At 36.3% G+C, this 25,285-nt stretch overlaps 2 protein-coding genes and 1 long non-coding RNA gene across 4 annotated transcripts in view; 1 reads left to right on the forward strand and 2 right to left on the reverse strand.

The window, feature by feature from the left end:
- Window positions 1–3,292, reverse strand: part of TOMM7 (translocase of outer mitochondrial membrane 7) — a 12,695-nt gene extending 9,403 nt beyond the window's left edge. The window contains exon 1 of the mRNA XM_015810608.2: window positions 3,095–3,292. Within this exon, the coding sequence (XP_015666094.1) occupies window positions 3,095–3,197 (103 nt within the window). The 5' untranslated portion in view covers window positions 3,198–3,292. The remainder of the gene's footprint in view (window positions 1–3,094) is intronic.
- A 45-nt stretch (window positions 3,293–3,337) lies between these two features.
- Window positions 3,338–21,062, forward strand: LOC107282755. Its single transcript, XR_001548786.1, has 4 exons — window positions 3,338–3,474; window positions 10,103–10,153; window positions 13,175–13,390; window positions 20,967–21,062. It is a non-coding gene; the product is annotated as an uncharacterized LOC107282755 (long non-coding RNA).
- The window catches only part of FAM126A (family with sequence similarity 126 member A), a 32,812-nt gene continuing 25,159 nt past the window's right edge, over window positions 17,633–25,285 (reverse strand). The window contains exon 10 of one of the 2 annotated variants that reach the window (XM_015810571.1): window positions 17,633–21,140. In XM_015810571.1, the coding sequence (XP_015666057.1) occupies window positions 20,581–21,140 (560 nt within the window). In that variant the 3' untranslated portion in view covers window positions 17,633–20,580. Of the gene's footprint in view, window positions 21,141–21,304; window positions 22,233–25,285 lie in introns of those variants that run through there. The other variant, XM_015810570.1, reaches the window with a different exon arrangement.

The following is a 25,285-nucleotide window of genomic DNA, read 5'->3' on the forward strand; positions in this document are numbered from 1 at the left end:
GAGAAAAGGTGGCGGAACTCAAACCTGGCCACGCCCTCATCAAACCCTAGGACCGCCCCTTTAGAGAACAGGAATGCAAGTAAAATTTGGGAGGGGCTATTTCCGGTGTGGGAGGGGCTATTTCCGGTGCGGCCGGCCCGGAAAAAGGTGCCGGAACGCGGTTCCGCCGCGTTCCGGCTGAAAAAAAGCCCTGTAAATACTACATGTGATATATTGAATGCATTAATATCTTGTACTTTTCCCACCTTCTGTAGATTAGATTCACTTATTGTATTTAGCAAGTGATGGTTCAATACTATGAATTACAAATGCTATATGGAACCAGTCAACTGAAAAAAATAAAATAAAATCCAAATCACAAAACATAACTTGTAATCTTCAACAGATTGGTTCATGTGACTCTCAGAGAAAATTAAATGCAAATATTGTGGCTTACTGTGTTGTATGAATCCTCCTATTATATGCTTAACAATACATATCTATCTGGGAAGGAAGAAATTAAAAGACCTGATATCTAGTTGGTCTATTTCTTGGCATTGTATCTATAACCACCAACAGATTCTATATTTACTAATATGATTTTATTTGCTGCTTAGCAGAAGCAGAAAAGAGCTGTCTTAAATACTAGCAAGTTATTCACTTAGTGAGACTACAAAGAGCAGATGTACTGCCAACAAAATAAAAATACTTTATTTATTAAATTTATTTGCTTTATTCTCCTATTTGAAAAGTTTGAATATTCTAGTAATGTGCTAATACCGATTATCTTTTTCTCAAGCCTGAATTAAAATAGTTTTTCATAATTCTGTATCCAGATTCAATAATATAGTATCTTTAAAGTATATTGTAAAACTGCTACTCAGAATATACCTATTGTTTAAATATGAATTATAAATTTATTATATAAGTGTACAATTAAATTAACTATGCAATAATTCATTCATTGTATTTTTTGTCTTAATCTTCTCTCCCTCCTGATTCCCACTTATCTCACAGAAGCAGATGTAAGCTTAATTTACGTGTAAAGTACTAAATATAGATGATTTCATTTTTCCAACTAAAAATGGAATGTTTATTTATTACAGCAAAAAGACTATAGGATGTGTCATATTAGAAAATCTTACCAACAATCCTCATTAAATCAATACTTGCAATGCTTTCACAGTCATTTACAGACATGTTCAGACTGGTAAAAAAAATCTGATTCACCCAGTGGGCATGTTCCCAGCTAAGGTCAAACTAGGAAATGCTCTACTTTCTTGTCTCAGCATTCATAGTAATATTCTCAGTCCTATATTTGTCCCAATTTTCACTCCATTATTTATTTCATAGAACATAACTACCACACATAACAAGAATGGACTGTAGCTAGAACTGGAAGCAATATTAAGTTAGAACAGTAGTGTTCTGTAACCATTTACAGACCATCTTGCACAAATAAGCTTTGATTTTTCAATATCTGTTATATTAGGTGAATCAAATTGACTGTACAATTCCATTAAAGTATATTCTATATCAGGGGTAGGCAACCTTGGCTCTTTTATGATTCGTGGACTTCAACTCCCAGAATTCCTGAGCCAGCCATGCTGAGGGGAAAGGGAGAGGTTTCCATGCTGAGCCATGCCAGATCAGGAATTCTGGGAGTTGAAGTCTACGAGTCATAAAAGAGCCAAGGTTGCCTACCCCTATTCTATATGCACAGTTATGCTTCATTTAAGGGCAATAGCACAAAAAATCAACTCTTTTGATTGTCTTATCATCATTCATATATCTTCCATCTTTCACTCCTCTCTCACTCATATTTTGCAAGTATTTCATTCAGATATTTTGTTTGGCTGGATTTGTTCATACACTAGACTGCAGTTTATTGAATGTTCTATTGATTTCACAAAACTACATTACAGTATAGCTTAGCATATTATGTGAACCCAGTCACAGCTTATGAAAAAATATTCCAACAAACCATAGAAATTAGGGCCTAAAGTGAGATCCAAAAGAGGCCATTCTATCTTTCAATTATTTTTCCAGAAAGCAAGTTCAAACTCTGAATTTACTCTGTGTGTTTTACAAATATGCAAAAGTTTATTTATATCATTTTTTTTCTTGCAGAATATCTGCAAGACATACTTTAGTTTACCCATTAGCTGTCTATCATAATTGTACTCCATTCCACCAATGAGCAATTTCTTGAAAGATTGTGGGCAGAGCTGTATATGAAAAGAATTATCTCCATGTGCCATCTTTCTCAACAGCCTTGATCTTAAAACAAGATGAAAGCCTTTATGGAAAATGTTATTTTATATATATGTGTCATATATATGGACACATGGACATAAATCTTATGAATGACCGATTGCATATTTCACTGCAATTTTGATCAATAGGCATTTCGTATATAGTAAAATAAATATGGGAAAAATAATTCAAGTCAATCTAGAAGTGTCCAGAGTTGGGAGAGATGTACAAAAAAGAAATCACCCTTTCTGCATCAACTTCAAATAAGTATCTACTCCAAAAGTACCTATTCTGCAGTAATAGGACCTTGGGACGGCACATCTGATTTAAGGCAGGATATTACCTCAAACTATTAATTCCTGGCAACAAAAAGTCAATACTTCAGAGATGTGCTGCAAATCCTTTCATTCTTTGATTTATTTTCTTTTTACAGGGAGACATCCTATAAAGTGTAAGCATCAGAACTGGGGTGGTTTTTTTTTAATTTCTTTGCTGGGCACTAATTCTGTTGATCATTTGGCTGGTTGTTTCCATTCTATTTCAAAAAGAGAATAAACAGGACCTGTTACCATTTAGTTCCTATTCTTTTGATACCCCAAAGTTGACCTCCTCTTTTTAAAAAGCCTCTTTTAACGGATGCTGCCTAGGAGGAAACCGACTGGGTTACCGATCTTGCAAATTTAATTCAAAACGAGCAACAACAACCATCGGGGAGGGGAGGCTCTTTTTGATCTCAACTCCCCATTCCTTGTTGTGCAAGGAACGACTACAGAAGACTCCGCGAAGGCAGGTAACGGAAGTCCTCGTCATTTTTGGCAGGCCGTCGCTTTAAGACCCGACTCTCCCCCTCCGCACTGACCTAAATAAAGTACGACAGGGATGAAGCCCCAACGGATGGCGAACTGGCCACCTTTGAAGAGGTGCTGCAGTCGCTGCTTAGCTTCCTTGCTCAGCTTCGGCATGGCGGCGGGAGCGGCGGCAGCAGCAGCAACTCAAAAGCAGCCGGAGCGCGATGGCGGGGGTTGGAAAGGCTCAACCTTACGCGGCTGGCCCTAGGGCGCATGCGGGGCAGCCTTCGGGGCGGGGCTTTGCTTCCAGGCCGCTGCGGACTGAAGGCTGTCGGGAGGAAAAAGCATCATCGAGGCAGAGAAAACTGAAGAGTGTGGCCGACAAAAGTGAGGAAGAAAGGTCACGGTAGTATCGGTTGAAGTCATGAATCAGGAGCGAACGTTACAATAGGTAAAAAGAGTCCTTTCCTGGTATATGCTCATTCTACGGGATTAGTGACGCTGCCTCTTAACAGTAACTGACAGTAAACAGTCGCGCGCTGCCATGGAGATCCGCCCCGCCCCCCAAACCTACACCGCGTTATCAATCGTCAATCCACGTGACGGTCTAGCTGGGATTTCACGTTTCCTCTCTACAGGAAGTGTCGTCAAACCTGATGTCACGCTCGATGAGTATGGATCCCCTTCCTGCTTTGTGCCTGCTTTAACACGTGCAACTGACGTTTATGATAGCCTAAAAAACACAATTTTGAAAGTTGATCGGAACATTTCTAGGGCATCCAATTTGGGTATTATTATTACTATCAGATTTTTTTTATTCCACCTTTTTATTATTATTAACAAAAATTCTAACCCACCTTTATTACTTTAAAAGTAATTCAAGGCAGCGAGAGTACTGGTACTCCTTTTTCCTGGTTTACCTACAACAACAATCTTGTGAGGTGGGTTGGGCTGAGAGAGACTGACCCAGTCACCAAGCTGGCTTGCCTGACTTAGGGTTGTATTAGAAAAACAATCCTGACTTAGCACTTGTATTGAAAAACAAAATCCCACAGGCTTAAAAAAAAATCTATCACCAGTCTTCCTTAAGAAAAAAGAATTAGACAAAAGGAATTATTATAATTTTGTTAGATGTTCCTAAACTATTAATATTATATGCACACATTGTGAAATCTCAGTTGTCAGTTCTTTAACTGATGTTGGCCTTCATACAAATCTCATACAGAGTTCTTCCCAAGAACCTTGGATATCCTAATGCAGGGGTATCAAACTCAATTTCATTGAGGCTGCATCAGCATTGTGGTGCCCTCAGGGGGGGCAGGGGGCATGACCCATTGGGTGGGCATGGCTGCAGTGGTCACAGCTGACTGGGCATGACCACTTCTGTGTTGCTCGGGGGGATGCCTGTGGAGGCCTGGCAGGGTTGTGGGAGATTCAGGGGATCTGTGGCAGGTAGGGCAGTAGGCAGGAGGCTTGTCCTGTGGGGTGAGGAGAGGTAGGGGGTAGGATGGGGTGCCATTCCTGTGGGGCAAGGCAAGGTGAGGCAGGGGCCAGGGCAGCTGCTGCCTGACACCATCAACCCCCGCACACAGAGGGCAGCGAGCACATGGGGGCCAACGGTGTCCGTCAGCAGCCACAGCCTCCCGGACCCTTGACTGGCGCACTCTGGGGCTCTGCAGCCCTCTGCAAATACCGGCCAGCCCTCCAGCAATGGGGAGGGGAGTAGGGAGGCACGTGATGCAGATTGCCAGACATGCCTACTCCATCCCATCTGTTTTTGCTTGTGGTTGGAGAGCAGGCCACTGCTGGTCATCTGCTTGGCCCCCTTGCAGATTTTGCCCTTGGCCCGCATGTGGAGCTTGTTCCTCTTGTGCACCTGACGCACCTTGGTCCCGCCTCAGGCCGCAGCTACCAGCAGCTCACGCAGGTCAATTAGGCTGCCACCGTCACCCAGAGTGGCAGGCCTGCCCAGCACAAAGGCGAAGCGGTCGGTTAGGAAGCTCAAGTAGAGGTGGAAGAGCACGCCAAGCAAGAAAAAGGCCACCCCAAGTGGGGAAAGCAGGATCCCTATCAGTGCCATGGCCACCCAGTCCCAGCCAGGATTGCGTGCCTCCCCCCATCTCTGCTGGGTCTGGGCGGCCATGGTGCCGAAGTGGATCCAGCTTTCCCCGCTCGGGGTGGCCTTTTACCTGCTGGCCCTGGGCGTGCTCTACCACCTCTATTCGGGGCTTCCTGGCCGACCGCTTCCCCGCCTTTGTGCTGGGCAGGCCTGCAGCTCTGGGCAGCGGCCTACTGGACCTGCATGAGCATCTGGCGGCCATGGCTGCAGTGGGTACCAAGGTGCACGAGGGGAATGTGCTCCACCCATGGGCCAAGGGCAAGACCTGCGAGGGGGTTGAGGAGATGACCAGTGGCAACCTGCTCTCTAACCAAAAAGAGATGACAGAGTAGGCATGTCTGGCAGTCCACATCACATCCCCCCCCCGGACTCCACATACTGCCGGTGCTGCCGCAGCGCTGCTGCTAGAGGGTCAGCCCAGTATTCATAGTGGGCTATGCAGCCCCTGCTGCCAGATGCCATCGGCCTCCGCAAGCTCAGTCTCCTGTGCACACGCCTTGGGGGCTGCTGGGCTAGATGGGGCCAGGGTGGTGGGGGAAAGCCCCTTGACGTCTTTGGGGAATCCCCATGGGCCAAATATAGGCCAATCGTCTGGTCTAATATATCAGCATAATATATGTGCGGATGCAAGCAGTGTGGTCTTTTGTAATTGATAAGTGAAAATTTTGTCAATATTATGCCATAATATTTCAAGATCGATTTTCAGATCTTGATACTTTATGATATGCTCCAATTATTTGTCTTCTAGTCTTCAATTTCCTAGGATTGCCACATCAATTATTCATGCTTTGTTTTTTTCAACCATAGTTAAATCATTGTGTTATACACTAAGATGTCAGTCTATTAGCTCATATTCAGAAATATCATAATATTTTAACTTGCTCATTTTGACAACTTTCTTAATTACATGTTCCCACCTATTTTCTATTACTGGCACATGATAAATTTTATAGATGTTCTATGGAATCACTTTGGGGTATTATGTTGTTTAGAATCTGTTTATGCAATCTTCTTGCACAAGTGAAGTATATGATCTACTGTTTCCTCCGTTATTTTACACAATCTGCACTTTGAATCATTTGATAATTTTTCCAATCTCATCTTGATTGCATTAGTTTAAATAGCTTGCTCTTCTGCGGCCAAAATCAGACTAATTTCTTTTTTTAGTTTTCCAGTTGTAGTCATCACCAAGTTTTATCTTTATTTACTTTTCCTTCTACCTTTTGTATACATTGATCATGTAATGCTTTTCCTAGCTAAGATTCTTGTTAATGGTTTTATTACATTTATTACATTATTTCAATATTCATATTTTGTTTCCTTACATTCAGTAAGTTCTGCTTTTAACTTGCATCAGTAATTGTTCTTGATTGTCTTTTTCATAATCAACCAATGTGTGCTTTTCTTCTTTGACAGTTTGGTTGACCTGAAGTAAATCTCTGCCTTCCTTTCTGTAGGGCAGATATAATCTATTAATAACACTATGGGAATGTAATGTATATTAAATAGCCATTAGTTTAGAATAGTCTGTTTTCAGTACAAGCTGCCCAGTTAATAATTTCAGCAATATATCATATCATAGATATGGACTAGGTGATTGATGCGTTTGATAGTGTTTCTACCATTCAATTTTGTCTTTAACAATTCACTCTTTGTTAGTATTCTTTACCAATTGAGTTTAACTTGTCCATGCTAGATGTTATCCAACTGTATGGCTAGATACTTGTAGGCATCATCCTGATAGCTCCTGATGGTTTGGCCATTTGGCATTTCAATTCCATTACTGTATATTCCTGCTGCAACATATTTCTCTAAGGCCAATCCATTGCTATATCTATGCTAAAAATTATTACCGTGTTTTTCCATGACTAGATTTCAATTTCAATTTCAATTTTCCATTATTATGGTTCATTGCACAATCAGCCATATGTTTAGGGTTAGGGTTATGATTTGGCATTTTTATCCACCTATGAATTTCTTCTCAAGAAGCTGGGATAAGGCATGTTGTTGTTTAATGGTGCGTATTATTTTCACACAATCAACCAGATGTTCAGAATGGATTTGGCATTTTTGAGTCTTACTTCCCAAGGACCTGGGAGAGGCAGATGTGGATGTTTGATATTGTTAGAAATAACATAGCAGTATATAAACTGTTGTGAGTAAAGCTGCCTTTGGCAATTAACTGATGGTGAATTTATCAATGTCAGTGGTAGTCAACAAGATTGCACCCAAAGCACTTATGACTATTAGTATTACCTGTTTTCTTTTGCCATAGTCATCCTATTTCTATTTGCAGATCTTCGATTCTGTTACTTTCTCCAGTTCCTTTTCTTCTATTCTGCTGTCTCCAGGTACTGCCACATCCACTATCCAAACTTTTTCTTATCAAAATTGTTAAGTCTGGAGTGTTATATGGCAGGTGCCTGTCTGTTTAAATTTTAAAGTCCCAAAGCCCTTTAACATTATATTATCATTCTGCTTTTTTATGTACAATTCAAAGTGGCAAAGAGGCCTAATACTTCTGCTTCCTTTTTCCCCATGACAAGAACCCTCTGAGGTGGGTTGGGCTGAGAGAGATTGGCTGACCTACAGTGATCCAGCTGGCTTTCATGCCTAAGAGATGCCTGAACTTACAGTGTTGTGGTTTCTAGGCCAACACCCAGTGGTGGGATTCACCCAGTGCTTCGCACCACTTTGGCAGAACCGGTAGCTAATTTTTTGTTGCCCAGGCCCTGAATGGACTTCTGGAAGCGGCATCCACACAGAGAACCAGTTATTCACATATTTGAATCCCACCAGTGCCAACACCTTAACCCAGTGTTTCTCAACCTTGACAATTTTAAGGCATGTGGACTTCAACTCCCAGAATTCCACAGCCAGCAATGCTGGCTGTGGAATTCTGGGAGTTGAAGTCCACATGCCTTAAAATTGTCAAGGTTGAGAAACACTGCCCACTACACCAAAGTTTTTGAAAATCTAAATAGGCACAAATAAAAATAGTTTTAGTTGTAAAGTAACAGTAAGCTAAATTTTAACTTAGCAGCAGGGAAAAGCCCGTAGTTCCAACCATATTAGATCATGTGAGAAAATAATTAATGTCTACTGTACATATTTGGCACTTAATTATAGTGGCAGGAAGTTATCATTTAGCATTTATATTGCATCTCTTTTGTCTTTTTACTATTTATTCCTTGTGATTTGAATTCTTAAAGTGATTCACAGCTGGTGCAGAAAGAGTGGCCTTTTTTGGTTACTTCCTAGTACTTTTCTAACAGAAATTAATAAATACAGTATACGGATGCATTAGCAAGCTATATGGTTACCTTCTGGATGTAAAAGCTGGATTCTCAAAGAGTAATATAGAAAAAATATTGATGCTTTTAAATTTTTGAGTTGGAGAAAACGTTTGAGATATAGATAGGCAGAAAAATAAACAAATGGATCGTAAAACAAATTAAATTTCTCACTCAAGGCCTAACTGTTCAGACTCAAATTATAATATACTGACATAATATGAGACGTGGTGTGCTCATTATGCAAAGTCTCTAGTCCACAATGGAAGGCTTTGGAAGGAAAGAGAAGACGATGACAAGCAGCAGCAAGCTAGATGAACTCAAATACAGAGGCAACTGTTGACATGCCAGAAGGGCGCAATTGGAAGCAGATAATCCTTGAAAACACTGACTTGACAGTATTTAATCAAATCAAATTGCACTTCAACTATAATCTGAGTATCAAATACAGATACACACAAACTTAAAAATATACAGAGACTGTAACACTATTCAATTTTTTCTTGTGTAGGTTTTGCTCAGTGAAAAGAGGAGATAGTAGGAGAAGCATAGAATGATGATGTACAGCTGTCTATTAGTTCCTTGTCTATTTCTTTCCCAACAAGGATGGCTTGATAAACTTTTCACTTTCTTCCAAGGAATAGGAAATCATAGATAAATTTGGGTGCAAATTAATAATTATCTTCTATGTTGAAAGTGTACTTAAGGATGTAGCCTAGGAAATAGGGTAACAATCAGGAACTACAGTATGAGGCTTGTGTAACTTGCTATTTATTTTGAGACAATGACTTGGTGCCCATTCCACTGAATACCAATTAAACACAAGATTGGAAGAGTGATTCACATTTGAACAACTGTGTTTAAATTAACGAATATCTTAAAAGATTGAAGGATCCATAAAACATATAAATCCTACATTCACAGACGGAATACTTTGCCTCGCTATTAATGCATGCTTCTAGAGCTTGGTTAATTTGGAAGCTTTTCAGACAGCCTCCCACATGACAGCTGTAGCACAAGAAAAAGGTCTAACTTACAAAGAACAAGCAAACTACCGAAAAGATTGCCTTGCTGGAAGGATAACATTTAACTATAGCAGAAAGGTATTATTTACAGCACAATAGTCCTGGTGTGCACAGTTTCAACACAATCTAACGTGAATGGTTAGCAGCATAAATTGCATGCTAATTTGAAAACAGAAAAGAGGAAGGGAAAAAAGAAAGGAGGAAAGACTGGTATTAATCTGGCTTGTTCCATGATAATGTATATGTACAAATGTCAAGTTGTTTACTGTCTGATAGTCATAGCTTAATTTTTGGCATTTGCTAAAAGCAGGGTATGCTTCAGGATGATTGGTTTACTATTTTGGGCTACTTGCATAACTTCCATTTGAAAGAAATCGTGTAAAATCTCCCTTGGAGATTAGAGGGCAAGTAAGTTTGTGTAAAAGTGCATAAAGAAATAAAATTCATAATGACTCTGATACAGTTTTATTATAATAATAAAATAGTAATTGTTTCTTGAAATCAATTCTTGCACAAAAATCTGAAATTTTGTTAAGATCAGTTTAAGAAATTGACTTCCTAAGGATCATAAACTTGCTATCATGCATTAAGATTTCTTGTAAAATGTTGACCTTCAATTTTGTTTGTTTTATTTTCTTGTAGATTCTGTAATGAAAATAAAAGATTTATGACATAATGTCACTTCAAACAAAGGTATATTACGTAAATATATTTGAAATATATTCAGTATTTTTATTCTATATTACTATAAATGGAATATCTGGCCAAAGATGAAATTAGTAAACTGAAAGAACTATTTTTGTAGAATAGTGTGCACCATATATGATGGCTTAAAGGATTTTCTGAGGCCAGAATGTTAGCTGAAGTAGATATATATTTATATCTATGTTTATTGTAAATGTACTTATTTGTTAGCAATTTGCTTTCTAGAAACTTCAGTTGCATAGCTTTGGTAAAAATGAAAAAACATGCTAAATATGTTGTATACAGTTTATTTAGTACTTTTGAAAAATATTATGTACTAAGAATAGTTATTCTGTTAAAAGTGTTATTAACAGTTATTGAAAATCAATACACATAGTGCTCACTTAATGATTTTAGTTGGGACTACAATGTCTACTACTCAGCAAAGTGGTCATTAGGCAAAATATCATATGATGGCATCACTTAGCAACAACAGTTCTAGTGATCCTGGTTGCATTGTTACGTGAGGATTATACCGTCATTAGGCTGCAGCCATTGGATTGTGGGTTAAAGATGGGAAAGATGGTAGTTTACTTCTTCAAATTTATAGTCTTGACATATAATTTTACCTTTAAAAAAAGCTATATAGATTGTCAAGAAAAAAAATGGCCTTGTTCAGTGAACATTGCTAACAATATCATTTTTTGCTGGCTTGCTGAAGAGTAAGTTGTTGTCCCTGATTCAGAATAAATTGCCTGGCCTAGAATTTATAGGATGTCTACAAGCAAACCTTTACTATTGACTATACAATCTAAAAATGCATGCCATTAAAAATCAAGTTATTTATTTTTTTAATGCCATATTTTTCAAGGAAGGAAATAATGTGGACTTGTATGATATGGCTCTTAAATGAAAGAAAATTTGATTTGTTTCAGAATTTTGAATATGGTTTCATAGGCAGTAAGGTAAATAGATTAATACTTTATGGATATAGAAACAATTGTTTCCCTTAATTTAAAGCAATAATTAGTTTTGTGCAGTATACAGTATTAATTTATCCTGAATGTCAAAGCTTATTTAGAATGTTTCATTTGTGCAAAATTCATTCATTACTTGTAATAAAATAAAATAAAGTCCAAAAAACTGACAGCCTGAATATTGTTCCTAAATAGAAGTATGTCACAGTAGAATGATCTAATAATTGTTTCTAAAATATTGTCTGAATGTCTAAATAAAACATTTTATTTTTTGTAAAGCAATTTGCACTAATGCCCGGAGAGCATAACTGAAGCTCTCACGTAACTGAACAAGCTTCAGCAAGTAGAATAGATTCAGCCAGAGATGCATAGATTAAGACTAAGACATCTGGACTGCAAAAATCTCGACAGCAATAATAGTTACCAAAACCTGAATGTGGTTATCCAGATTTTTGTTATCTTATTGGTTTAATGTGAGCTGCTAAAGTCATCTCTGATTTTTCATGTGTAAACAGATACATAATTTATTTTTTTAAAATCCCATGATATTTATAAGAATACAGGTAGTCCTTGAATATCAATTGGTCATTTGATCATTCAAAGTTACATTCAGATCTGGGAAAGGGTGTTTTACAGCACATAAATCACTTCCAGCTGTCATAAAATGTAAATTCTTGAAGGATTTGTCCTCTGTGCCCAGAGGGGAGGGGAAAACTTTTTATAGGGCTGCAGGATTTCTGTTCCTGCAGCCTGCTAAATAATTTCCTCTCCCCTCCATGCATCCACCCTGAAGAAAAGTGGGACTCAGTGCAACTCACACAACAGAAGTATAACATGGGCAAACCAGTGAAGATCCAATACTGCTGCATTCTGGATCACTTGTAACTTTCGAGTGGTCTTTAAGCCCCTTGTAAAGTGCATTGGAGTAATCAAAATTGACTAAATGACTAAAGTGTGACTGCTCATTAAACAGGAACTGAGAATCCAGAAGAACTGCCAGTTGGGTCCTCAAGAGAACAACCCTGCCAGAGTCAAAGATGACAAAATCACCAGATCCTGGGGGTCAAAACCTCAGAGCCACTCCATCTTGCCAGAGTTGATCCAAAGTTGGTTCATCTCTATCCAGACCCTTTATCGCTTTCAGGCACTTGGATAGACTGCAGTAGTATCACTTGCCCAGCCAGAGATAGAAATGTCTAACTTGGTATCATCAGGATACTGATCGTATCATCAGGGTACTGATCATATCACACTCTGTACTGTTGGATAACCTCACACAGCAATTTCATGTATAAGAGGAGAGATTAAAGTCCTGAGGAACCCAATGTTCCAGGGACATAGGGTTCAATCCCTCCTTGCCCATCAATACCAACTGGAAGCAGTCACAGAGAAAGGAGGAGAACCACGACAAAATGATGCCTTCCACTTCCAACCTCTGGAGTCAGTTCAGAAGGATACTAAGATTGATAGTATCAAAAGCTGCTAAAAGATCAAGGATAGCCAGCACAATTGCATCACCCTATTTCGAGACCTCCAAAGGTATTCAACAAGCATGAACAATATCATTTCAGTGTTATACCTGGTCTGAACCCAGACAGAAAAGTGTTGTCTGATCTCCCAGAACGCCTTAACCAAACATGAGGGAATTGCTTTCTGGACCCATGCCCCTCATGTTTGGTTAAGGCCTCCTGAGAGACAACCTTTTCAGTCTGGTTCACGAGAACCTTGTCCATTTCTTTGGGATCAACTGGCTCAAACTTTTCCCAAATAATAGTGCTCAGATATAGGTGTCACTTCCAAGGATCTACCCAGCCAGAATCAAACTTTGAGTGAAGTCAAGTGATTATCTGACAGTTACTGAGAATATTCCTCACTGTAGCCCTGCAAGAGCTGCTACAGGAGGAATCTGATTACTGAAACAAAAACAAAGCCATTGGATAGCTATCTGCAGATGCAATAAGGATAGAGAAGTAAGTAAGCTTTGCCACCCAAATTAAGTCCTAATATAGGCTTTTACCATTGCTCAGTCAACTTCATTTTCTTCCTCCATCAGTGCTCTGGGCATCTCTGGTGTCACTTCATCTCTTGAAGTAGTTCAGTTAACCATGACACTCTGCAAGATCCGTGTGCACAGAATCCCCACAGGCAAAATTTGGTCCAGCAACCCATTGCCTTTTCATTCCAAGGAGTAATGAGAGCATCAATCAAATTGTGTGCCAGAGCTTTGGGAAAAATCTCAAGTTCCATCAGAAACCACAATGTCCATCAGGTATGTAATAAACATATGTCCCATACAAATGGCCTGAATCCATGTGCCAGCAACTTCAATCCCATGTCCTCTCAGACAAGGAAATCCTCCAAAATGGCTGCTTTACCTTGTGGCTGTTTGAATGGCAGCTGCAAGACACAAGACAGCCCTCCCCCACAGGTCTGTTGCCTTGTTCTTGCGCCCACTGCTGCAGGCTGCCTGGCCATCTGAGCCCTCCACTCATTGGAGACTCCAACAGCCAGGACCTTGTAGGCATTGCCATGTCCTCATCCTGTTCTGCCCAGCTTGTCATTATATCCTCTGTAATAGCAAAGAATAAATGGAGAATATGGGCTAAGTGCTAGTCTATTGCCACTCATTCTGCCATTCTGCTATGTTTTCTGGAGTCATTCCATATCACCCATCAGCTGGAGCAAAGGCAGCTAATCCATAGCACCTCTGAACTCTGCTGCCTGCCACTAATTCAACAAGGAGCCTCTCCAATGGAGAAGCTACTGCCTGATGCAGTCTCGTTCTTCTGCCACTCAAGGAGACATCGATAGAAATCTACATGTTCTCTTCCACTACTTGTTCGTCTGCCACTGCTTTGCCTGCTGCTGCTTTTGTGTTTCTCCTGCTGGCCAGGTAATTAGGACAAACATTGTTGGCCACCCACCAAATTGACCAGAGACACTGAACACTTCCACACAACATCCACATCCTCAGACTTTTCAGAAAAACTAGCTTACCAAATAGGCATCAACGTCAGCACCATGATTAGGGGGAAAAAACCCATGTGCATAAATATCCCTTTAGCGTAATCTTAAATGTTCACTTCCCCTAAAATGCAAACACAAAAACTAACACAAATGAACAACAAAAGCAAAACACTGAAACTTTAGTTTTAATAAATACATAAAAAATAAGAATCTTCACTCCTTCCCTGGATTTGTCTGCACCTTTTATTTAACTATAAAATTAGAAGTGTTTTTATTAAAAACACTATTCCTTTAGCAAATTTTGAATATTCATGAATTTTGGTTTGTTCGTTTATACCCTGTCTTTATTATTTGTATAAATAAGGGAGCAAACACACACAATACTCTCCCTCCTTGTATTATCTTTACAACAATTACTCTATGAGGTAAATTAGACTAAGAGAGAGTGAGTGGCTAAAGATGCCCCAGTTGGCATTTTCAAAATGTTTTTCTTTTAGGAGAAATCGCATACTTCATAAGTAAACAGCTAATGTAAAAGAAAAAAAAAACCTAAAAAAAGAAATAATGCAAATTTTAGTGAGATCCCTATGGGAATATGCCTGTCAGCCCTTTGAGTAGGAAAGTCCCATGGGGAGCACTGGACAGAAACAGTGGGACTTTGTCCGGCAGTAACTTGTTCATTGCAGGAGCTCCTTGGTTGATTCGACAAGTTTGACTAGAACTATATTTTATTGCTTTTGGCTATATAACAGAATTTTCAAAGCCTGAATATTTTCCCTTTCATCTCTCTTATAACCTAGGAAATAAGGACAGAGATAGTTTTAGCTTTTTTCTCACATTTTCTTTGTTTCCTGAATTTAACAAAAAAAATGTTTTTCTAATTCTAATTATTGCTAAATAACATTATCTGACAATTATAGCTATCTTTAAATTCTTTTATATTGTGTAATATATAATCTTTGTATATAAAGTTTGCTTATATACAGTATGTTCGTCAAAATGCAATTTCTTTCATGTGTTATATTACCTAAAATTAAAGAACATACAGTGGATATAAAAAGTCTAAACACCCATTAAATTTTTTGAGATATAAAAAAATCAGACCAAGAAAAATCATTTCTGATTTTTTTCCACCTTTAACATAATATATAAGCTGTACAATTCAATTGAAAAACAAACTGAATACTTTTAGGAAGGAAAATAACAAAAACATACAATAACATGGTTGCACAAGTGTGCATATCCTTAAACTAATTCTTTGCTGAAGCTTCTTTTGATTTTATGATAATTAGTATTCAGTCTTGCCTTGGGAACCTTTGATAACTCTTCCTTGAAAAAGTGCTTCAAATGTGTCAGATTGTGAGGGCATCTCCTATGCACAGCCCTCTACAGGTTACCCTTCTGTGCTATATGAAACAAAACTGTGACTGAATTCGGATGTTCTGCTTTGGATACCATGGAGCCTCCTCCCAGAAGGGAACAAGGAAAACAGATCGTGAAGACGATGTGTAGCTTCCCAGACAATACTATGGACCCTGCTCATGCAACTCTTATATGCTTTGTCCTAGATAAAGGGAGTTAACTGCCAATAATCTTTTCTGCCATCCTCACCACTCTCTGCACCACCTTCTTGTCTGAAGCAGTAATACTTCCAAACCAGATTGTAATGCAATATGACAGGATGCTCTCAATCGTCCCTCTATAGAAAGTGGTAAGGACAGGGGAAGGAAGATATACATTTCTCATGCAACATAAAAAATGCAGGCATTGCTGTGACCGCTTCACCAGTATCTCGCTGTTGAGCAACCAAGCCAGCCTACTGAGTAAATGTCAGAAAAATCCTACCAGAACAGCTGAACTTTATATGGCTTGGTTAGTTACTAATTGAAGGGAGGTGTGTATTAACTACTACTAAACATCAGTTTGAATGTGATTAGTTAAATTCTGAACAGTCACATCTCTGTTTATAAGGGGATGTATACACGTATGGAACTATGTTATTGTAAGTTTCTTATTTTTATTTTTTTCCTCTGGAAGATTTCAGTTGGTTTGGTTTTTACATCTCAAACCCTTGCCATTTTAATAGGTGTGTAGACTTTTTATATTCACTACAGTTGAGAATTTTGAATGTTCATCAGTTACTATTAGCTAGTTAAATTATAATATTTGGAAATCTTGCTACATAGGAATTCAAACAGTTTTAACATCTCCTAACTGTAATACGGTATACACCAAATATGTTTAGAATGTAATGTTGGTCAGCTTATCACCTTAATAGAATTATAATTCTGTATATCACTAAGCAAATTTTTTTGGGACCACTGGAGGGCAGACTTGAATTAAACTCTGATTATAAAGAGCTCCATAAATTCATAATTGCAAAAAATTTCAAGGTGTGTTTATGTGTATGTGTTCCAATAGTATACTAAAAACCCGTGATAAAGTCAATAAAAATTACAAAAATGCAAGTTATTATATGTATAAACTTGAATGGGGAGGATAATTATATTATTCCTCAGAGATTTTATCAAAGGAGTATGCAACATATATTAATATAAGCAATATATTAATATTTTAAACTTCTGGAAAAAACAGTTCAGATAAAAGCAGTTTCTTTCATTTTCTTCATTTCCTTTTGTATTAAATGCATCCAGTAAATTAACATAATAGCTCAATTTTCTTTTGAACTTTCTGATACGTAATGAATAATTACTGGATTCTGTATTTATTATATAGTTGATGGATGAGATAAAAAACAGCTATTTAAAAGATCACCTTCCCCAATACAGGTAGTCCTCAACTTACTGTATAACCATTAGTGGCTGTTAAATTACAAGAGCACTGAACAAAATAACTTATGACTGCTGAAGAATTCCCATTGCCATGTGATCAAAATTTGGACCTTGGCAGTTATAACAATTGCAGTATCCTAGGGTCATGTGATCACCTTTTGCGACCTTCTGATAAAGTTAACGGGGAAGCCAGATTCCCTTATCAACCATGTTACTAACTTAACAACTGTAGTAATTCACCTCGCAACTGTCACAAGAAAGGTCATAAAATGGGGCAAAACCTACTTAACTGTCTTGCTTAGCAACAGAAATTTGGGGCTCATAAGTTGAGGACTACCTATACACGTGATTCAGCCAAGCAAAAGTAGCCTTATTTATGTCTTACTGGTATAGTTAGCTCAATGTGATAGCTAAGAATAGGACTTTGTCAGTGGCAGAGTCCCAGTTATGAATTGTTTTTCTTAAGAGATATTCAGTCTACCTCATGCAATTTCTTACAGATGGGAGCTGATGACATGCCTATTTAACCAGGAATTTATGGAGTACTTATTTCAATTTGCCTATTTCTTTTTTCTGTTTCTTTAATTAGCTTTTGTTTTGATTTTTTGTATTTAATATTTAAAAATATTGTTGGTTATAGTCCAGTTTTTACTTTGTAGTTATTACTTTGTTCTGGCACCTTAAGAGGGATAGGAATAAAATAATAAATTGTAAGCTATGGATAAAATAAACAAACAAAAATAGAAGACTGATTTTTATTGGGATTGTGACTAAGTGGGTTAGTCTACCACCACTTGCAATTCCAATACTGGTCAAATCCAATGTGACAGGTACTTACATCATCATCATCATCCTCAATGTAAACTATTTCAGTAACTGAAAACAATATTTGCAAACTAAGTAAATCAATGTTAAATGTTATCATGGAAATACAAACTTAAACTGAACAGTTCATTTATTAAAATACAAAAAACACTTTGTAATTAAAACAGGATATGGTCACAAGTGTATAGTGTAAAAGTGGGTAGCACATATTATTATTTTATACTATTAATAGTTTATTAAATGGTATTCGTCCTTGTAAATGGCAAATTATTGAAAAATTCACAGAACTAATTTATATATTTAATAAATAGAAATGGATCTTTACAAAAGTCTACAGTTACTGTACCACAGAAAAGTTTACTTCATTATCAGTTTGAAATATGAAAACCAAGAATGTCAATCACAAAAAATTATTCATATTGCACTCAATCAAATATGAATACCTCAGTAATATTCTGCTAAAATATTTCATTGTGCTTTTCCAAAGTTATGGGAAGCATTTTTATTAGTATCAATATACTGTGCATTTTGTATATATTAAGATTATTTCATATTTTCTGGGTTTCTACTCTTTCATATTTTGAGTATGCATAAATATAATTAACTATGCATATGCGCCATACATTTATTTATATTACCATGTAGAATAGATAGCTGTCACATATCCTTGTTCAAAGACACTCAAGCAACTTAACTTTATAGATTTTTTTATTCCATCATCTGTAGTAGCATTTGAGGAAATTCTAAATTATTTGAATGTATAAAAAAAACTGTTTTATACTAAAACAAAAATGTTTTCTAGAGTCCTAAAACTTTAGTACTATAAATACTTTAATTCCATCTTGTGGAATTTTAAATAATGAACTGTAAAATAAATTCAAATAGCTTTCATCAGTAATGGCTGTATATTCCTGCACAGAAACTAATTCTTCAAAATCAATGTTTAATACAATACTAGTAAACCATAAAATACGTACAAAATTATGTAAGGATAAAGCCTATTAATACTGTTATAATAAGCATCTCAGAAATTTCATAAAATTAAATTAAAATTAGTTAGGTTTTGTCCATTTTAAATTTCAGATATTTCAGAAAACGGAAAGAGTTCCAAAAAATGTAAATTACAAAGAATTGCAAAAAAAAGCTCCTACTATTTATTAAAAAATTGGGTCTCTGGAAATTGAAAAGTCTCTCTTTGAATACAAATAGAATTTCTAACTATATGGTACAGTTAATATAAAAACTATCAAGCTGCTTCTTGCTTAAAAACAAATATAAAATCTTTATTAGAAAGTGTTTTGGTTGAAAAGCAACACTGCAAAAAGCAGTGGGGGGGAGGAATAAAAATAAGCCGTGTTATTCTTGCACGAGGATTCAAAGATTCATGAACATGTAGGAAGCACTAGAATGTGATGCCAATGTTCATATACATTCTTTAATCCCCTGTAAAGTTGTTATAAATTAATTAATTAGCTGAAATCAGAGGGGAAGGAGGGTGTAAATTTGGGGAAATTATCAATATGGCTGTGCAAAAATAAAAATGCCAGATTGTATTTTTAGAAGACAAAACTAAATCTTTTCCTTCCAAAATATTGTATCATCTGTTATCATAATAACTATTTCCCATACAGTGTAAAGCTTATGATTTAATGTGATGCAATTTTAAAACCAGTTTAATGAAAGTAAGGAGCAAACTCAAAAATATTTCTAATCCACACTACTCTTCCACTTAAAAATGCTAAAGTATTTTAGATGAATATCTCTGTTCAACTTGAGAAGAAAATAGATTCAGTATTGATTCCTGGGTTTGAGTTACAGACCCTAATGCCAGAAAATAAGTGTCACCTTAATCATCTTGAATTCACTGGCATTATAAAAGTAGAACTGTAGCCCATTCCAAATGAAAAGAAGGTGAATAACTTTCTCCTCTTCCAACTGATCTCTTTGTGCACTGTATTTTAGACCTATGCCAAGACCTACTGTATATTCTAAGCCCAAAACACTGTTTTACAATACCACTACTGCCTGTAAACATAAAATTATACAAACACTGAATTACACCCATTTTAGTGATGGTTTAAATGCAACAGCAAATATATCTTGGCAGCTGGATCAATCAAATCAAGATAGGCCAGCACAAAGTATTAACAGTCTAGGGCTGGGATGGTGGAAAGGTAAAAAAAATATTATTTTCTTCATGATATTAGAAAATAATAACATATGTGCATGCTGTATACTGTAAAATATTCATTGCTGTTATTGAAGGCAGAAAAGATTTGTGTATACTGGAATACCGTAGCTATTTTAAAAGTTGAAAATTTGAAAATAGTGGCTTGAACACACATTGTTCAGTATTGGCACAATAATGACACATTAATTTTTTATCGATAACAGATTGTGTACATAGATCTGAATATTGTTTTTCAAATATCAGCGGCTACTTAAACTATAACCTTTTTCAGTGTGCCAAAGGAAGAAGGTTCTTGCTTTTAAGAATGGAATTGGCAAGCCAATTCTAGGCCACATCTAATAATGACTGAAATAAAAGTTCAGCATCCAGAAACAGCACAATGATATTAAAGATTTCATCTGATAGAGGAATATCACAGAATCATTTTCCAATAGAACTTATCTGCTGAGCAAATGAATTCCTAAATTTTCCCACATATTAAAATATCAATACTGTAAAGTATTTACTGAATGATCCATTCTATTCCATTTTAACATTTAATGATTGAAATAATTTAGGTTTTACTATTGTAAAACAAAAGTAACTTGAAGCAATTTAGTTGACTAAAAAAGAGCTTGAAAGATCCTAAAATGTGGTATCATCATTGAATGACCTCTTTTCTACTCAGCAACATTAGTTAGGTGATTATTGGTCTGTTGAGACAGTAATGCTGATAGTAGGTAGTCGCTGCTGATTAGACTGTTTGTTTGAAACCATAAGATCTATTCTTTCAGTTTCAAATATCAGATTCCCTTCTTGCAAACTGCACACTGAAAGCCTATTTGTTTCTGTGCCATTATGATTACTTGGGATCACACCACCACAGACTTGCTCAAAGGATTTACTAAAAAGAGTAGTGCTAGTTCTAGCCAAGCTATGACTCCCTGATTTTGGCAAGGACTGGCTGCTAGTTAGGGTCAGCCTTTTTAAAGAGAGAAGTTCTAGATTTTCACTGAGTGCCCGCTGATTTTGCTTGTGAGATAAATGTTCTTTGTAGGATTCAACACTCATATCTTTTTCTTTTCCTCCAGCTTTGTTTCCTCCAGGCCTTCGTTGACTCTTGCTCATTACTGTTTTATTACTGGTGTTGCTGCTATTTTTTGATGAAATAGAATGACTTGTAGTAGAAGTAGCTCTAGAGTAAAAGCCTTCATCAACTTCAGATACTTCTATTAATTCTTCTTCTGGAATTCCTAATTCATTACCTGCATGGAGACAGAACGATCTATATATTTCATTGGTTCTTGATAGATCTTTCTATTCAAGCACAAAACAAAAGATTTAAGAGCAGACAAGAAACTCATCTATTATATGAATGTAATTTATTACAATAAAATATAAAGAAACAAAAAGCATGCTTACAATCTCATTGTGTGGTGATTTTTTTAAAGCACCTGTTATTCATGCAAGATTCAGGAGAGGTTAGATCTAGAACAGCTAGAAAGAGGAATAAACCCAGGTATAATCAAGGTATCTATGTACTACAGATAGCAAAATAATCATGGAAATAGATAATCAGAACAGCAGACCAGCCAATAGGGCATCACCTGCAGGTGCTCACATTTTTAGCAAATCCAGTAGTGTTTTATATTGTAAGGGCTGAATGGTCACATTCTGTACTAAAAAATTAAAATTTTGGTGATGAAACTGGAAACCTAACACACTGGAGCATATAATGTAACAAATGAGAAAATATTAAAATAAATTGATATTGTTTATATACACTTGAAAGACAGGGTTATTTCAAATGTGTAAAATAAAAATGCTGGAATGACTCAGAACTGAAAAGTCCAAGTTACGTATTAATGCAATTTGAAATCTCTCAGTGTGGTTTCCCAAGCTAAGATAAATCTATTTGTTGTCAGCATGCTGTAATATGTGGAGCACAGAGATCAGCTCTATGTGCAGAGCATGCAGTTGTGTTTGTCTAAAAGTACATGCAAATGTCTATTACTGAATACTAAAATCCTCAAACATGCAGCCATGACCCTTTCAATTGATACCTTTTGAATGTAGCTATAAAGTGCTCTGCTAAAATTGCATTCTGCCAGGTGAGCTTAATCCATCCTCCATAATTTTTCTTACAGATTTTTGCCTCCTGATCTCTGGCAAGCCTTTGCTGTCAACTCTAGGTTCTGTAGGAATTTCCTGTACACCCTGAATATGTTGATCACTGTCTCCTGGCATTCTGTTTTTTTCCCCATTCCTGGTTCTCTCTCCAGCCACATTTGTGACACTAATCTCGGGTATAACAAAGTTGCCCGACTCAGTAGTGTCATTAGTATTATCTGGTTGCTCTAGAATTAAAGATGAATAAGACAAAAAGAAAAAGAAAGAAAGAAAAAAGATGGCTGAAACAAAAACCATGGAGACAAACAAAAAGACACGAATTGGACAGAAAACCTAATAGCCTGAAGGTTTCAAAGTCAGAGGTTTAATTTCCTGGCTTGTCATTAGTAAAGGGAATTCTTACATTATGTCTAGAGATACTATAAGCCATACAATGTTTCTGAAATTGGGATGGAATATAGATAGGTTGCAGTAAATAGATGTAACCGATTTATAAAATTGAAAATGAACTCTTTGGAGCCAAGCTCAACTGAAAAAAGTACCTGTTACATACTAAAGGAACTCAATATATAAATACACTAACTTTTACCATACAGTTACTTTTTAAATATATCCATTAACAGTATAAGGAATATTTTACTTGGTTAAATATACATTAGTATCTCAGAACCAAACCAGTGATTTTGTTATATTCAACATTGCTTCTGAATTATTTTTACACTATTACACTAGGACAATTTTCTAAAATATGCAGGTTCAAATTATAAAAGAAAAATATTCTTTTTGAAAATTCAAGGATTTCTATCTTTCTGAATTCCAACAGATGATAAAGCTCCCTTTCTTGCCGTCTATGTTCTACTACATAATGTGATGCTTCCTCACAAGGACCAATATCCATATCATTTATCTTGTTATCACTAGTAGCATACAGCAGAGAGGAGACAATGCACTCAATCTTCCCATTTTCCAGAATTCTTTGTGGATTGCCTGTATATACTCTGGGAAGTAAGGAAGACAAATAAGGCTTTATTAAAACTAAAGTGTGAATGCTGCATACTTTATATCACATATTGCTTCTACCTTTCTATTTCTATGTCAAATAAATGAATAAAATAAAATGTAGGTTGAACAAATGAATGCTTTAAATCAAATCAATATGTTATAGTAGTTTACAAAATACTTTGTTTTTATTCAATGAATTCTAAAAAGTTATTTCTAACAGTCATATCCTTGTATTATAAAATCTGCACAGTAGCTTAACTAATGACAGCACAATTTCCAATGCAAACAATAGCAATAAAATTGTATAAAATATTGTAAATAATAGGTCTTTTGGACACATATTACATATTAAAATATTTTTCTTTACGGATCTCTAAGTTCTTGAGTTTGATTTATAGAAATATTGTACTATTGAAAAAGAAATATAAATAGCAAGATATCTTTATCACAATTGCCCTAATTCATGAAGACTATGTATTTTGCATCTACAACTCACAATCACTTGTTTTGGAGTGTTTGATGACTGATACTTTAAGCACACATTTGGCTAGTTACAATGACCTCACAGTTGTATACTTATGTACTGAATTGAAATATTCAGAATAAATGATAAGCACTGACTGATATTTGGATTTGACCTGATTTAGCAATTCAGGAAATAGACCAGTTCCTCAAATGCTCATATTTTCTGTAACTACCCTGGAAAACTACAAATAGCTGTAGCTTTTCACAGAAAAATATACAGCCATAGACACTACTGAGGGTATGAAATCTATCCAATCTTATAGGTGACCGAATTTTGGAGAATAGCACTCTTTCACTTCTTTAAAGAGGTTTAGAATGGAGCCTTTAGTTTGTTTTGTTTTGGGACAAAATGGATTACTACAAAAAGAATGCGATTCAAGTTCATACCTCCCTCCTTCCTTTTCCTTCCTTTGAATTTAGTAGCCACCCAACTCCAATGGACTCTTGGTGGTATACAAACTGAAACATCTAGGGAGCTATAAAAGAGATTATATTATAAGAAAATCTCTGTTACTCTTTCCTTCCTGCTTCTCCTCTCTCAAAGGTTTTCACATGAAACAAAAATTAAATGTAGTGGGCACAGAGTCATTGCTTTTTTCTTTTTGCAAATGCCCTCTGTACATTGCTTCATAGCACAAAGCATCACACTTCCAACTCAATTCAGATTACTTTAGAAGGATTTTGTTTTCTCTTTATGAAGGTACAAAATCAAATGTGCATCCCTAATAAATGTGTGAACATTTAAAAGTACTTGTGATTTATTGATTTCTATGTCATTATATAAAATAAAAGGACATGGGAAGAAGAAAAAAAGTAAAAACAAACCAAAGATAGTTGAGTATATAGGATGGTTTCACTGAAACAGCTGAGGAATAAATGGGGCAGTGAGTTTGGCTAAAGCTTGGAACAAAGCAAACTCTAATAAACTGAATGCTGTAGCAAGAACATAAATCTTTTTAAAAATGGAATGCTCTGCCAAATTAAAAAAAGTATGCTTAGACGCTATATAAACATAGTCAAAACCACTTTTAAAAGGAAAAGGAAAAGGGAAGTGAAAAGTATTGAGTCATCATAAGCATTTTTACAAAGTAAGTACCCTATCAAATGGAAAAATAATGATTTAACATATTATTACAGAATTCAGTTGAAAGAATAAAGAACTTTTCAGAAGATCTTTACAAATCTGGATTTAGCTGATTAAATAAGGACAGATATCTCCAAAACATTCCTGATTGCCTTTCAATGAGAATAGGCCCACTGGAAAATAAAAAGTGCTTTTAACATACTGTATTGCACCAAGTTTCTAAGCTAGTTTTGATTAGAAGTCCCATACCCACAAACTTTAGCAATGGTGCTATTTTTTAATAAAAGTTATATAGTGCATAGCACATCAAGCTGTTTGTCTGCCTATTATCATTTATTTATTTATATAAATATAGCAAGTATACACCATCGTAGCCCAAAACCTGAACAAAAAGTCAGATCTTCAAGAGTTTTTTGAAAAACAACAAAGCTGTTATTCTCTGGATCTCTTATCCCACAAGAAAGCACTATTTAATAATGATGGAACCTGAAGCGCACCAATTTTGTTTTATATTATAGGCCAAACATGGATACACAGCATTCCAAATGCCTGATGTTTTAGGGAACAAAATAAAAACATCTTTCTAATCCTCCTGGATGCCTTTCTCCTTTTGATTCCCTCTTTCCTCCCTGCACTATCAAACCACTATTAAAGCCTGGTTTATCTCTG

Source organism: Protobothrops mucrosquamatus, unplaced genomic scaffold (assembly GCF_001527695.2).
Source record: "Protobothrops mucrosquamatus isolate PMUCROS unplaced genomic scaffold, P.Mucros_1.0 scaffold12, whole genome shotgun sequence".
Classification (NCBI taxonomy): Eukaryota; Metazoa; Chordata; class Lepidosauria; order Squamata; family Viperidae; genus Protobothrops; species Protobothrops mucrosquamatus.